Source organism: Panthera pardus, unplaced genomic scaffold (genome assembly GCF_024362965.1).
Source record: "Panthera pardus isolate Hobbes unplaced genomic scaffold, ASM2436296v1 HiC_scaffold_21, whole genome shotgun sequence".
Classification (NCBI taxonomy): domain Eukaryota; kingdom Metazoa; phylum Chordata; class Mammalia; order Carnivora; family Felidae; genus Panthera; species Panthera pardus.
The window spans coordinates 69,397,645-69,413,902 of NW_026526777.1; the positions used below are offsets into that span (position 1 = coordinate 69,397,645).

The 16,258-nt window shown below is 45.1% G+C and overlaps 1 protein-coding gene across 2 annotated transcripts in view; it reads right to left on the reverse strand.

The window, feature by feature from the left end:
• Positions 1-1,703: 1,703 nt before the first annotated feature.
• The window catches only part of FBXO28 (F-box protein 28), a 29,453-nt gene continuing 14,898 nt past the window's right edge, over positions 1,704-16,258 (reverse strand). Inside the window, exons 3-5 of one of the 2 annotated variants that reach the window (XM_053909467.1) lie at positions 16,104-16,242; positions 8,579-8,774; positions 1,704-6,325 (exon numbers count right to left, since the gene is read on the reverse strand). In XM_053909467.1, coding sequence (XP_053765442.1) covers positions 5,931-6,325; positions 8,579-8,774; positions 16,104-16,242 — 730 coding nt within the window. In that variant the 3' untranslated portion in view covers positions 1,704-5,930. The other variant, XM_053909468.1, reaches the window with a different exon arrangement.

Genomic DNA, 16,258 nt, shown 5'->3' on the forward strand with positions numbered 1-16,258 from the left:
TGGAATTCTGTGCCCCCTCCGGGCACATGACCCTCTCCACATCTCCACATGGTCACCAATCCAGAAGTTCCTATTTTTTATTTTTTTGCAGGTTCACCACACTGTTTTCCACAGCAGCTGTGTCATTTTACATTACTGCCAACAAAACAGGATAGTTCCAATTTCTCTACATCCTTGCCAATACTTTGTTTTTAATTTTTTTAAATGTTTGTTTTTGAGAGAAATGGGGGGGGGGGGAGGGGCAGAGAAAGGGGGAAACAAAGAATCCGAAGCTGGCTCCAGGCTCTGAGCTGCCAGCACAGAGCCCGATGTGGGGCTCGAACCCACCAGCAGTGAGATCATATCCTGAGCTGAAGTCAGACACTTAATTGACTGAGCCACCCAGACATCCTTCATTTATTTTATTTTTTTTATGTTTATTTTTGAGAGAGAGAGAGAGCCAGAGAGGATGAGTGGGGGAGGGGCAGAGATGGAGGAAGACACAGAATCCCAAGCAGGCTCCAGGCTCCAAGCTGTCAGCACAGAGCCCAACACAGGGCTCGAACCCATGAACCATGAGATCATGACCTGAGCCAAGTCGGACGCTCAACCGACTGAGCCCCCCAGGTGCCCCAGATTTTTGTTTTTTAAATATAGTAACCATCATAGTGGATGTGAGGTGGTATCTCATTGTTTTGATTTGTATTTTCCTAATGGGTGGCGATAAGCATCTTTACATGTGCTTCTTGGCCATTTGTACGTATTCTTTGGAGACCTGCCTATTCAAGTCCTTACAGGGTTTTAATTTTGTTTTTTATCACTGGGGTTTAGGAGTTCTTTATATATTGTGGATATTAACCACTTATGACTTGCAAGTATTTTGTCCCATTTTGTGGATTGTCTTTTAATTCTGTCGATAGGGTCTTTGGATGTACAAAACTTGTAAATTTTCATGAAATCCAATTTGTGAAAGTGATTTGTATATGTTCATTTCATTGAAATTCTGAGTAGTTTTAGAGCTGGAGGGAGTTTTGAAAAGAGGACGAATATTCTTCCCTGGCAGGGCAAATGAACTGGTGGTGATCACTCTTTTGAATTGTTTGGCAACATGTAGTAAGGCAACTACGGACTTGTGTTAGTGGCCTCAGACCCCATCTACTGTTAGGACTGCCTCTTAGGACTAGAGGTTCTAGAAGCCTTAAAAATGTTTCGCCTGTATATCTAGGGTGAACCCATTACCAAAAAACTTTAGGACAAAAGTTGTCTTCTCCAAGCCCAGCTGTTTTGAGATAGTAAGTTCCGTAGGTTACTCTTAACATTAGTGATTTTGCCACTGGCTGCTTCTAGTAGCCGTATAGAATGTTCATCTATATATACTTATTATTAAACTTAAGAGTTAACATACTCTAGGGTCTCAGAGCTCCCAGCTGCTTCAGAATGTAGTATAGTGTAGCAGGAAGTATCTGAGCTTTGGAGGCAGGCAGGTCTGTGTTCAAATCCCACTCAGGCACTTGCTCGTATAATCCCGGAGACATGCTGCCTACCCTGTGTTTAGCTTCTGCAGCTAGAGTAAACCCTGCTTTCAAAGGCAGTTGTGAAGCCTGTAGGAACATACGGAAAACATACACACAGCAGTCCTTCTGGACGCGACAGCTAGGAATATAGCTTGTTGGAAGCAGAGCTCCACGACCTTTTGTGCATGAAATACAAAGAAAACAAGTAGCACTGGTTACAACACATTTATTTACGTACCCTGTTGTGTGACCGGGAGGTGCTTTTCACTTCCAATAATTGAATTCGGTTATAACAATTAAAATTCCAGAAGGTAAACTAGTAATTTATTGTTGCTCATGAGCATAAGTAAACAGACATGGTACCACATAAAGGAATTTTAAACACTTCTCAACTTTTGGTAATAGCTTTGAATATGGACCGTATACTTTGGCAGTGGACCTAATCACCAGTAAGCGTGTAAATCTCATCATTCTCTTCAGACACAACAGGAAAAATTTGGATTTAACTTTTGAATTTTAGGAATTTAACAGATTCTTAGGAAGCTGGAAAAGGCCGGCATTACTTAAGCCTATCATACTTACCACGAATACAACGGACTGCTATTAAAAATAAAACGGTAAGCAGCAGTCAACTAATTGCTAGTTTCATTTTTTATGTTAGTATTTTTTGAAAAGATTCGACCTCAGACGGCAGGCTACAGATGTTTGTTATTTCAGAGGAGTTTTAACCTACTAATTAACCTTTCATGGACTAAAGGGACTCTGATCTCAAGAACTTGGATGGCATTATCGAATTGGGACTTTATATTATAGATTAGAAATAGTCATTCCCAAGAGACTGCATCATAGAGGACGTTCCTTTCAGAATGCCTTTATTCTTGGCTTCAAATCGTACTTGCATGGTATTTTTAGAGGGTTTGGTACATACTAACAAATGAGTACTCACTGCTAGGGCAGGACGTAAGAGTGTGCTGATCACCAAGTATGAGATTTTACATCACATTAAATTAAAATTATATACTGTTGGAAATAGACGAGATAGGGAGTTCCTAGATCCTAGAAAATATTATGGCTAAGGAAATAGAGAACTCAAGAAAAGAATCCACCTCCAAGAAACTATTTCAGGAAAATAGAGTTAAGTGCCCTGTCTTAGGAAAAAGGTTATTAGTAATAAGGAACAACTGGGACATCATACATCGTTTCTTTGGAGATTAAAGTGCGGGCTATGACGTGGCATACAAAATAATGCATAAAATAGTGCAATCTTCAGGTGCCATAATTTTTGTTTATTACACATAACCTATGTTCATGTGTCCATTTCTTCTAAAAAAAATTCAGCTGTAGTGACACCTTTAGCTTATTTATTTAGGCATTACTTATACTGTTTTACCCACCTTCGGGGCTACATAGAACATTTTAACATTTTAACAAGTAGAATAACAGCGCATACATCTTGAAACTACTAGAGATTAAGGCAAGCCCCTGTAAAGTTCAGTACTCCAAAAAACACGTTTTACCCAAAAAAAAAAAAAAAAAAAAAAAAAAAGCTGCTTCCAAAACCAGTGGCTTTAGACCAGATGGCACCCAATAGTTTTTAAAACAGTGTGATTAATTACTCTGACCACAACTGTGTTTGCCTCATTATTTCCGGGCTCTGAACGTAAAAGAGGAACTGAAAAGCAGCAGGTTCTGTAACCTCGGGTTCTGAAATAATCCGTCTTTCAGATTATGGCTCCGTTAGGGTGAGGCAGGGGCAAGTCCCCGTCATTTCCTTCTTACGCCTTTCCACACGTGTCTATGTCTATGGCGCTCACCTTACCCAGTTTACGAGTGGGCGCGACCCATTATGATAGAGAAGCCTCCCCTGAAAAGCAGCCGAGGGGGATTCGTGAAGGGCGGTCCCAGGACAACACAACTCACACGCGGCACCGAAGCGCCTGCCGTCTGACACGGGGCGAGGCAGCTCCAGCGCGGGAGGATCATCTACACCTTTCCTGCCGCCACGTGCCAGTTTTAGCCGATGCCAATAATTTGTCATCTGCTGAACCTTAAATACCGCTATCCACAAGCAAGCACAACAGCCACCAAATTGGTCAAGGCGCTATCCTAACGTGCTTTTCAGCGAGAGATCTTCGGCCAGATTTAAGCCTTAAACAAACCGCTGATGAACGTGTTGTGCTTCATCCCCGACCGCTACGGGCACTGACCTCGTGACACGTGATTATAAGCGTGTCCTCTGGAAATGTGGATTTTGAAACAGAAAAATCTACCTTCTGATAGTGTGAATGCCTGTTATGGAAGCCACACACTCATGTTAACTAATGGAAGACCACACATACATTTAGGGGATCTAGATGTGGTTTACAAAGGAACCTGGAAAAGTTGAAACAATTAACAACTGTTGATCATCTGAGGTTCTATCCTTTGATGCATCAGGGTCCGACTTTGTAAACCTGTAAACATGTTACTTTAAAGAGTCTTCCTATTACCAGGAAAGCAGACTAGTAAAGGCCATGAGTATTCCGGTGGGCCTGCTCCAAAGTTAGGACAATATGGCTAAATCCTAGGATTACAAAAACGAGACCTGCTGAGAAAATGAGTTCCAGACGGGGACTTTTATGGATGACCTTGGCTGACAAATGTTTTTTGGAAATTGTTTTATTTTAAAATTACCTTCCCAACAAACCATGTAACACTTGGATGTTATGGTGTTTCATTGCAAACACACAACATTGTCAATGGAGTTTCCAAGTCAGACATAGAATGGACCAAAATCTAAGGACAGTATTATGTAAGGACAATATTAAAAATGGGTAAGAAAAAGTTCCATTTGGTGAGGTTAAAGGATGCATAACCATGTCGTGTTGGACGGATAAAAAGGGTGGTAACCTTGTGCTTTTATTCAACTAAGGGACTTACCAAATCCTTAGGTTTTATGCAGGTGTCAGACTCCCACCTGGAAAGGGACAGTTTTCTATATTACACCTAAACTTATTTTAAATAACTGAAGCCCACGGCAACAGTTGTTTAAAAGAACTCACCAGTCAAATAATAACTACATAATTTAGTACATTAAAATAAATCTAGGACAGTAAGAGGTGAATGTCTCAAAAATATACAACTGGGGGAAATAACCACCGCACACAATCTGGAGGTTGTTAAAGTGACCGCTTAGAAGGGTGAACAGTGCAAGACATGCTTTTCCAGTTACACGCTCAAAACAGGAGTGCAAACGAAAATTAAAGCTTTTGTTTAAAGTTGTAGGATAAGGAAAGCTTGAAATTAATATTTAGAAGCTTCCCTCGGGTCATCCCCCAGAAACGAAATGATCAAAATGCTTTCTCGCTGTACGATTTTCTTCAATGAGCTTCCTTTCAATGGCAAAACTGCATCCCACAGCTAGGTCCCCTACTCACCGCCGTGGTGATCGCCACACGGCTCCGTGAGCACACACGGTGGTGAGTAAGGGATACCTGTAGTCACCAGAGTCCGACATCAATAGAGTCTTGGAGTTTGGGCTTCTGCCTTGGCCAGTGTACCTGAACCCTACAGAGAACAGACAAAGCGATGGGCTTCAGAGCCCTCTCGTTCCTGTAAGACCGGAGGGCAAATGGACTAACAGATTCCTCCCTAGAGGCGAGCTGCCGGGGTGGAGGGCGTGAAGCGCTGAAAGAAACCGCTGCTGCTCTAAAAAGTGGAGAAGTACAGAGGTTCCAGATCAATACCAGTGCAAGAGCTGTTTAAGTGAGCTGACTAGGCGATGCATGCATCCATCCATGCAAATGTAGGACATGGCCCCCAAAGAGAACTGAAAACATGTATCTAACAACTGGAGAAGTCCCTTGCCAGTAGTTTATAAAAATAGATAGTCAATACTGTAGAGGCCCCTTCTACAGTCAACGCTATGGAAGTCCGTCTTAGTTACCCATTACTTCAATACCAAAAAGCATTTACTACTTTTCAGACATTCCAGACAAAGGTCACTTATAACAAAAGGTCAGCTTTTTTTTTTTTTTTAAACAAGATACTGTCCATTTAAAAAGTAGGTCTCTTCTTTCAAGTGAAACAGGACGTTTTCTGTATTTGACTTAACTTCTAGTCTGTCCAGACTTTGTTTCAGGTCCTTCTGTAATGTGCATATACGCAGGACAAATAAACCGACTTTAAACACCATCCGCACAGAAAAAAGTGAACTCCTCAACATGATAGAGCAGGTCTGGTTAGTACAAATCTATTGCAAAGTAAAAAGAATCTGTGCGTCGGTCCCACCGGGAGGCGGGGACGCGGCGTCCCAGCCCGGAGGGTTCCGGCGGAAGGTGTCCCGAAAGCCCGAGAAGCCAACTGGGCGTCTGGGTCCGCGTCACCGTTCCCGCCACCGTCGTCACCGCCAACGCTGCCGGGCCTGGTCCCCCTCTGTAGCTCCAGGCACGCCCCGCCTCACTTCCGGTTCCGGAGCCGCTTAGATTTCCTAAGAGAGTCCGTGGCCTCCGCAGCCTTTTTCCGCTTCCGGGGGGCCTCCTCGCCGTGCCCCGACGCCGCAGCGTCCCCGACGGCGCTCTCCATGACCTCCCGCAGCTTGTGCTCCAGCTCGGCCAGCCGCGCGCTCTGCTCGCCGATGATCTGCGTCTGTTCCAGCAGCTTCTGGTCCTGGTCCTGAAGCTGCTTCTGCTGCTCCTGCACTTTAGTGCGCAGCTCCGACACCTCCCGCCTGAGCACAGTCACCCCCGCGCCGTTGGTCTTCACCTGCTGCTGGAGCTTGGTGACCTCCTGTCGCGACGGGTTTTGCTTGGAGAAGAGCTGCATGGTCGTGAGGGCCGCAGAAGGTCCCGGAACTGTGGAGGGAGAGTTTCAAGCGGTCAGTCAATCACTTCAAACGTCTCACTCCTGGCAACACTTCAGTAACGAGGCTTATTTTGAAGCGGGGTATCATCGTAGCAGGGCTCCCGCCATTGCCTCTTGAAAGCCCACTCGGTTTACTGCGTTAACTTAACAATACCGGAATCTGACTTCTGATCCTCCTGTTCCTGCCACACGATGCACACCGCCAGCACGTGGAGAAGGGCACTTACTGACATAAACCTGTCCTAAGTATTATAAAACGTTTTAAGACCTACTAAGAAAACAAAAGTAGTAAAATTAGAATACGATTATTTTCTGTCTTATTTCTCACGTGCAAATACAAACGTTAGACTTCGAAGTACAGGCCTATCATGTTCTTTAAAAACATTTTTTAAAAATCTTTATTTTTGAGAGAGACAGTATGAGCAGGGGAGGAACAGAGAGAGAGGGAGACACAGAATCTGATGCAAGCTCCAGGCTCTGAGCTGTCAGCACAGAGCCTGACGCGGGGCTCGAACTCATGAGTCATGAGACCGTGACCTGAGCTGAAGTCGGACACGTAACCGACTGAACCACCCAGGCACCCGCCCCAAGGCCTATCATGTTCGTAAGTCCTCTGTGCACTTAGATGTAAAAGCTTCAACTTTAGCCAAACAGAGATGCCATTAAAAAAGGGGCGCTACATCACACGTGATGATCATGAAGAATTTCTGACATGCAGGAAGGATCCGGAATCACTCTGTTTTAGGAATAGAATGTAACATCGGCATAAAAAGCACTATCCTCGGGGCACCTGGATGGCTCAGTTGTTAACCATGTGACTCTTGGTTTCCGCTCAGGTCATGATCTCAGTTCAGTAGTTTGAGCCCAGCATAGATAGGGTTCTACACTGACAGGAGCCTGCCTAGGATTCTCTCCCCTCTCTCTGGCTCTCCTTCTGTCTCTTTCTCCCTCTCTCTTGGCCCCATCCCTGCTCACACTCTCTGTCCCTCTCTCTCAAAATAAACAAATAAACTTAAAAAAAAAACAACAACCCACTATTATAATCTACCTTTAAAAAAAGTTACCTCTTGTTTTCTACAAGAATGGTGGATCTATTCATACCCTGCATTCATCTCACTTTCTCCCGTATACACACATAAGCAGGATATTTTCCTCGACTGACACATCCCTCCTCCTCCTCTCTCTGCTTACCTTTATCTGATTTCCACGAACCACATCGAGGCTTCGATCAATCCTCACCTCTTGTGAACTCTCAATCAGACCAGTCAACAACGACTCTATCTTCCTTAAGATTCTGTCTGTCCTAATTGTTTGGCATTTAAATGGACACTTCTTTAAAATATTTCTCTTGCCGGCGATAATTTCATTTTGAGTCTGCATATATCTTACCTGGGGACACAGTAAGATCCTCGAGAGCAGACACCACGTATTACACTTCCTTTTAGTCTCCACAGGACACAGTACAGTGCTGTGCGCATAACAGGTACTCAATAAATAACTGACGTACTAACGCTGAGATGCTGTAGGCTTTATTATTAAATTACAGAGAGCCACTCGATTACCCCACTGAGTACTCCAGGGAGCTAACTAATCCAAACAAAACAAAATGTCTTACTGAAAGTTTTTTCTTGATTTGAAGTATTTGCAAGGGTTGAAGATATTCTGAACAATTTGGTCTTTCAGTAAAGGCACAAATCTCTAGGCTATGATGTACTTTTGCAAAATAGCTACCACAGAAGAAGTGACAGTGTTTAAAATAGCTTTATGCACCTTGTCTTTTAAAGTAGCAGCCAGACAGCCTGGGGACTGAAATAATTACCTGAATATTCCATGAAGAATTTGGGGTTTTTTTCCTCGTATGTTTAATTCTGTTTTAGCATAATGGATATTAACTAGTCAGAAACAAACAAAAAAACAAAAAACTCCCTATATCTATAGCTCTTCACCCAGAAATTCTAACAAATGTATTGTGAGTCAGTAGCTATGGATATGTACAAAGATTTAGCCACGAGACTGTTCTTCAAAGTGTAGTTTAAATACTGAAAAACTAGAGACAAATGTACTTAACGGTAGTGGATCAGTTATACAAGTTACGGTCTCTAATCAATCTATCATTAATGATCGTGTTACAGATACACATTTACACACAGAAAAGGTCAAGACATATGATTAAATGGGGGGAAAAAGTGAGTTACAAAACTCCGCGTGTTACTTTAAACCGAACATATACTAAACAAGGATACCTGGAGGAGAGCCCATGAGTCTTCCAGAGACGTCTGATCCTGGTAATTTCCTCTTTAGAATTGGGACGATCTTTTCATCGAAGTACTCCATTGCCATGGAGGAAATATCCCTTAACTCTTGAAGCACTTCGTGGGCTCGCTGAGGGGCTCTGGTAGAATTGACGTATCTCAACACACGATAAATCTCGTCGATCACCTAAAGTAAAGAGTTCTCCTTAGCACTTTCAAGTTTGCTTTTAAAAGGCAATGGCCGAGTAAGGAGAGAAGGGCCGGCCCCTCCTCCGGTCCCCACAGAGACCAGAGGGCTGGGCTTGCTTTAACGCTCCCCGCGTTTCATTCGCACACGTTTCTACAGATCCTCCGTATCAGGCGCTGGGGCCGAGCGAGCATGAATAAAATACAGTTCCTGTTCTGAAGGAGACCGCAGTGAAACCGGGCGACACACGGGTGGGGCACGAGCCTCGGGACCCACCGGAGGACCGGAGAGGGACGGCGCGTCCCATGCGTGACCAGGGTGGAGGCATTTCCCCCGAGCCCCTTCGCTCCAGCCCCAGACCACCCCCCACCCCGGCCCCAGTGCCTCCCATAGTCCTTTCCTCTCGCTGTCGGCAGGGGCTCGATCCTCTGGGTTCTGTTTCTGTAAGACCGGCTGTGGACCGGAATGAGGTGTCCCCAGACCCCACTTTCCCGCGATCCCAAAGGGTAGCAAGAGACTCCTCCCTTCACGGGGAATTGCCAGTGGGGGAAACACAGGCCTGGCAAACACGGAGGAGAAACCGTTCCGACCACCCTGGCTCCCAATTCTCTTACTGGAACCGTAGCTGAACCTGCATTTCCACCCTCAGCTTTCATCCCTAGAATGAACTGATAAATCACACCTGTCAACTCATTCGTACCATATTCTCTTTAGTGTATCTGGGCTTTTAAATATATTGTGAACACGAGCTATCTCTTTCAATTTGCTCAAGTCTTCCATTAGGGAAAGTAAACTCTGGGGGTGCCTGAGGGGCTCAGTCGGTTAAGCATCTGACTTCGGCTCAGGTCATGATCTCACAAGTGAGTTCGACCCGACGTCAGGCTCTGTGCCGACAGTGTGGAGCCTGCTTCGGATTCTCTTTCTTTCTCCCTGCCCCTCCCCCACTCGTTCTCTCTCAAAAATAAATATTAAAAAATTAAAAAAAATAAGTGAATAAAAATACATTAAAAAAGGTAACATTTCTAACTTTTACTACATACAGATTATTTTAGTCGAGTGGGATAATTCATGTTTTCAGTAAAATTAAGAACATTCTCTTTCCAAAAATTATATGCAAAGGACAAGATGAAGGAGGAATGACCATGGCACGCTGGCCCCACAACGCTTCTCCCATTCGGTTACCAGTGGCTGCAATGGCACTTATTAAGAAAACACGGTATTTACCCAATTTTCACAATATTTCACTTTCTAATTGGGTTTAATTACTTTAGCAGCAAGAATGTAGTGGCGGAATGAGTCTTGAGGTCTCCTGGAGAGATCACAGGCCACAGGTTGGTCACTTAAACTCTCTTATTTTAGTAACTTTTGATTTTCTACTTCTCAGCAGATCATTCCTTCAATCTTCTTTTTCTTTTTTTAGTAATCTCTACACCCAACGTGGGGCTCAAATTCACGACCCTGAAGTTAAGAGTCATGTGCTCCACTGACCGAGCCAGCCAGGCGCCCCTGGTCGCTTAAACTCTTACTAGCTGTTTCTACAGCTTTCAGATGTGCCACATGCTGAGTCCTACCTGAGCGTGAGATGATAAAAATAATGAAAATGTTTTAAAAGTAGGATACATACCAGATATGGTGAGGGACCACCATATCTTTAGAACATGCAGCTCACTGTGTCGTGCTGTTTACTTCATTTCATTTGTTTTCAAATTTTTATTTAAATTCTAGTTAACATATAGCGCAATACTGGTTTGGGGAGAATCCAGTCATGCTCATGTTTACACCGGCACAGCAGTAAATGACATATTATGGATACGATTTAAGTCTTCAGACTCTTGTGAGGGAGGGAGAATTTCTATCTTGTTTAATCCACTGTTCAGCAAAGTTCCTATCAGAAAACTGAACCTCCTGTGTCCTCATTTTTTCTCACTTTCCATCTTTTTGTACTTGAGATCTTTTTCCCTTCTACCCCTTTAATCAAACATTTTTGTTCATAGTTTAAAATCTGAAGTGCATTTAAAATTTTCTGAAGATTTGTACGTGGCATGTGTTTGACTGTATCCTTTTAAAATTTCTCTTAGAATACTAGTCAGTTTCAGAGGCACCTGGGGGGCTCAGTCGGTTAAGCGTCCGACTTTGGCTCAGGTCGTGGGTTTGAGCCCCGCATCAGGCTCTGTGGTGACAGCTCAGAGCCTGGAGCCTGCTTCGGATTCTGTGTCTCCCTCTCTCTCTCTGCCCGTTCCTCACTTGTGCTCTGTCCCTCTCTCTCAAAAATAAACATTAAAAAAAAGTATTAGTCACAATTTCTTTAAGTTTTATATTCTTGTATGGTTTCCTCAAAGGTGTTTTCCCTGTTTTATTGTGTTTTGTATCAGTTTGGTGATTCTTTACTCTCTGTTCCCATTTAAGACCGGAGCACACAGACGGCTCATAGGAACCCCTTGGTTAGCGAAGACAGCGGGTGGGGCGGCCACAAAAGTCAACGTGAGAACAGACTGATTCTTCTTTTTTTCTTTCTTTCTTTTTTAAAGTTTATTTATTTTGAGAGAGCATGAGCAGGGGAGGGGCAGAGAGAGAGGGAGAGACAGAATCCCAAATAGGCTCCGCACTGACAGCGTAAAGCCTGACACAGGGCTTGAACTCACGAACCGGGAGATCGTGACCTGAGCCAAAATCAAGAGTCAGACCTTAACCGACTGAGCCCACCAGGCACCCCCTCTTCTTTTTTCAATGTAAAGGCTCGGGGACTGTTTATATTTATTTTGGGACAAGTACAGTAAAGGGAAGAAATGCTCCTAAATAACACTGATTTTTAAGAGTGTCCTCATGTTAAAATCAATTATAAAAGAAACAAAAAAACAACATTCTGGAAACATTCGATAAACTCAAATTAAAGGCTATTTCTCAAAATAAGGGACCCGTGTTCTTAAAAAAGGTGAAGATCGAGACAACACAAAAGCAGCACAGGGGACTACTCCCATGGGGGGGCGGACGCTACTGTCCCAGGGGGGACATTAAGGAGGTAAAGTCTACGCGTGACCCCAGGCTGGGTTCTGGATGGAGAAAAAGCAGCAGGGAGGGTTATCGCTGGATCAGGGATGAAATCTGAACGTGGGCTGTCGGGGAAGTGTTACCTTATCAAAGTTACATTTCCTGATTTTGATGACTGTGCTGCTCAGTAAGAGAGATGTGCTTTCTCAGGAAATACATGGAAATATTTCAGAATAAAGGATCACAATATCTCCACTATTTTCAGAAAAAAAAGCCAGATTCAGAGAGAGAGTGAAACAAACGGGACGGACAAACAGTAAACAATTGCTGGATGTGGAAAAGAGACACACAGAGCTCAGTGTGCGATTCCTGCAATTTCTGTGTGAATGTGAAACTGCATCGAGACAAGAAGTTGCCAAAATGAGAAGAGATTAAAAAATGCTACCCCACCGGTCCCCCGCCGCCTCTCCGGCCAAAACACTAAACACAAACCAACAAAACCTAATGCATAGATTTGAAGTTTGTTCGAGGGAAATCTAGACTCATGACCTCGCATCATCACTTACACTGAAAATCCTGACTTTGGGGAACCAGCATGTTTCAGCAGAAGTGTTTCCGGGGCCCCTAGTAATGCTTAAGAACAGGGACTTGTCCCTGTCTTTCTCCTTCCATGTCCCAGAACGGTTAGCTGGCCTCTGCTCACTTGTGTGCCTCAGCATGTGTGAACTGCCAACACGGACCATGAACTTACTGTAAGAAGTGGGACCTCCAGGTCAGAAGGCTTGAAAACCGTACGCGGGGGGAAGCCCGGTATCTGCAAGCTCTCAGTTCTGAGAGACGATGAACGGAGGACCAACAGAGCGGTTGGGGTCGGCAGCTGCGGCCCTGGTGGACCCGCAGCGGTCTCACGGGAACACAAGCACACACGTGTCCTCCCCGAGTGTCGTACACGGCTGTTCCCCAGACAGGAGGAGCTGTGACAGACCATGTGGCCTGCAAAGCCAGAAACAAGTACCGCCTGGCCTTTTACAGGAAAACTTTGGGGATCTCTCCCCAGGGAGGACAGTGGCAAACTCCCAACTGCTCTGAACTCTTTAGAGATTTTCTCCTAACGCCGTCACCAGTATCGCCCCCGTCCAGAGACGCCATCTTAACCCCTTCCGTCAGACCTGGTTTTTCGCTCAGTAGAAAGGCAATGACCTAGCTGTGAGGAGTTGGAGAAGGGACCTGTAGGCTGCAATCATTTTTATTTTTATCTTCTATTTTTTAGAGAGAGAGAGCAAGAGTGTGCGAGCGGGGGAGGGGCAGAGAGGGAGAGAGAGAATCCCAAGCTGGTTCCATGCTGTCAGCTCAGAGACCGACTGGGGCTTAATTTGAGCTCGTGACCTGAGCCGAGATCAAGAGTCAGACACTTAACCGACTGAGGCCCCCCAGCAGCCCCTAAATCATTTTTAAATATAGACTTGCAACTCAGCCTCCTGTGTCAGCCCCACTGTCGCCGGTGCCTGGAGCTTTCCAGAGGCTGGCTGTGCAGACGGCGCTGCCTCCCAGCTCCCCACTGCCCAGCTAGGGTTTAAACTCCTCCGCTCTGCCAGGCCTGCTGCCACTGGTTCGTGTACTTTCCAGCTCCCAGACTTCTGGTGCTCCGCTCTCCTGACCTCGCTCTCACGGGTCTCGGTCTTTTTTTCCTCTTTAAAATTAGCTCCTTCGCTATCTGAGCAAGCTTTGGGACGGGTCAGAGGTAAACATGTATTCAGTCTGCCATCCTGAACCTACCATCTGACGTAAAGAGTAAATTTGCTCTTTCGAGAATAATTTTAACAAAGCTTTTTTTCCAGCCGTTAGTGTAAAATCCCAAAATTCTGATATAAATCAAGTGTTCTCATTTAAACTACAACGTTGATATGACCCAGATTCACTTAAGTAGCTCATGAAAGAGTAATTTGCGAATGAACTGCTTACTACAGACCTGAATTCTAACAAAGTGCATATGTTCTATACAAACCAGAGAAATGAGTTCCCTTATAGAGTATGAAAACTCCTGAACTTTTTTTTAAATTTTTAATTTTTGAGAGAGAAAGTGCAAGTGGGGGAAGGGCAGAGAGGGAGAGAATCCCAAGCAGGGGGGATCAAACCCACAAACCGTGAGATCATGACCTGAGCTGAGGTCAAGAGTCGGACGCTGAACCGACAGAGTCACCCAGGCGCCCCAAGACGGCACTTTTAAGAAACAAAATAACCCGAGATGAGTTAAGCGCGATAATAACAAAACTCGTTTCTGTTTTCTGGTGGGGTTGTCTGTCAGGTTTACAGGAGGAGTAGTAGTCAGGGTGAGTTTCTGTGAGGACACGGGCACTACTAAGAAAAAATGGGAGAAAATGGTAAAGAACACAACCGGGAAATCAGAAAGCTCGAGTGTAGCTTTTGTCAAACCCTGCACACTCCCTGCACGCTCGCCAGGCCGTGGTTCTCTTCCCACCGGAACACGAGTCCGGGCACAGACGAGCGCTCTGCGAATCCCAAGTGGTTCGCGAATGTAAGAGGAGGGCAACGGCTGGGGACAGGGCCGGGCGGACAGCTGGACCCCAGGGGAAGCCGGGCACCGGGCTCCTTCGCACCTGCTCTCCAGCGGGGGGCGCAGAAAGGCGCCCAGGGCCTACTGCGCCTGAAAACCGCACACTTTCTCGGCCGTGGCTGCCTCGGCTGCTGTTCTGCTACAGAAACGGAGCGAAAAGTCAACAAAAACTTGCAAAAACCAGCAGGACTCATCTGGATCCGACCTTATTCATTCAGATAGCGAAGACCAGCATTCCAATTCTGTGATCCTGGTCACTCAGAACCAAGACTGGAGACATCGGTAAAGGCCAGACACCGACCAGCTTCGGCTCTGCAGGCCACGTGCACTTAGCACAAACTACTCCCCTCTGCCTGGTGACGATTGGCTGAATCGGTTTTGAGGTTATGAAAACTGTAAGATGTTTCTTAAATATCCATATTCTTAACATTGAGACATGCAAAAAAACCCAGGAGACTGTAGGGGACAACCTATGCTAGTTCAATGGACTTCCCAGAACACTTCAGTGTTAAGGCCTATAAAGCAGATCTGGACAAGATCTGGCGTAAGAATCAGAATCTGATGTTTCCGACTGGTCACCTTCTACAGTTAAGTACCCCACAAAAGAATCTGTAGCTAGTACGTGGGAAGTGAGATATACTGAAGAATATTCCAGGGGTGCCTGGATGGTTCAGTCGGCGAAGCATCCGACTCTCGAGTTTGGCTCAGGTCACCTCATGGTTCGTGAGATTGAGCCCCACGTCAGGCTCTGTGCAGGTGGCGTGGAACCTGCCCGGGATTCTCTCTCTCTGCTGCTCCCCCCCCACTTACTCAGTCTCTCTCTCAAAATAAATAAACATTAAAAAAAAAAGACTATTTCAAATAAAATAAGAAATGGAATCCCTCCCATAAACTCACAGAAAATTGAAACCGAAGAAAGTATATAGAAAATATTACCAGTGTTCATGACCCATGGAGATGACAGAAAAAAAAATTTTTTTTTTTAAATTTTACTAGGTTCCAACCACAGTAAGGGCATCTTTTGCTACTCTCATTCACTCTCCACGCCTTCCACACACGACAGATACAGACCGCGCCTGAATTTACTCTCCACTCCAGCAACGAGAGGCTACGCCGGAGTTATATATGCTGCGGTACTCGTCCGCAGCGGCAGGAGTGGCACGTGGAGGGCTGGAGTCGCAGCTACCTTGGGGACAGTAAATATGCCAGAGGAGACTTATACCTGTTAAACAACTCTCTCCCTCAGCCCTGTGTGTGCCGCTATCCAGTGACCATCTCTTCTTACCAAACCTGCAAGTTTCTGAGTCGTCTTCAGGAAGCACTTCTCAAACACGACCACATCAGCCTGTCCCTCCCCCTCCCCCGACCCCCAAACTAGAACAGTTGAAGGCGGGGAAGGCACCTATCTTGTTCTCTGCTGTTCTTAACAAGGAGTACAAAGCTCACAGATGTGTTCTTCAGCACGAACTCTTTTTTTCCTTCATATTTACGGAAACAGCGTATTAACTGGGGTGCAGTGTAAACTTCCTAACAAGCTTCGAGAGCACAGCAGGGCTTCTGCTGTTCGCTTCCTAACGTGAATCTTGAACATGAAGATCACATACGGGACGTATTTATATCAGTTACGGCACCGAAGCTAAACAAATCCATTCACAGAAACTCAGTCCAGAGAGGCAGGAACAACTCGGACGCCTCAACAATCGCTTTCTAGTAATTTCAGCTTAAGCAGAGCGACCAGCTGTCCTACGTAAGCAATCCTAGTTTACCTTTCCTGGGATGAAGCAACAGAGATTGGAATCCACATACTTCATGAAAGTCATATTTAACAGTGAGAGCCTTGTTTCGACGGCGGCAAGAATGTCTGCGTGGCGAGCTAACGAGTGGTTTCTTCTTTCTGACTCCCTCCTGTAATAAAGGAAAG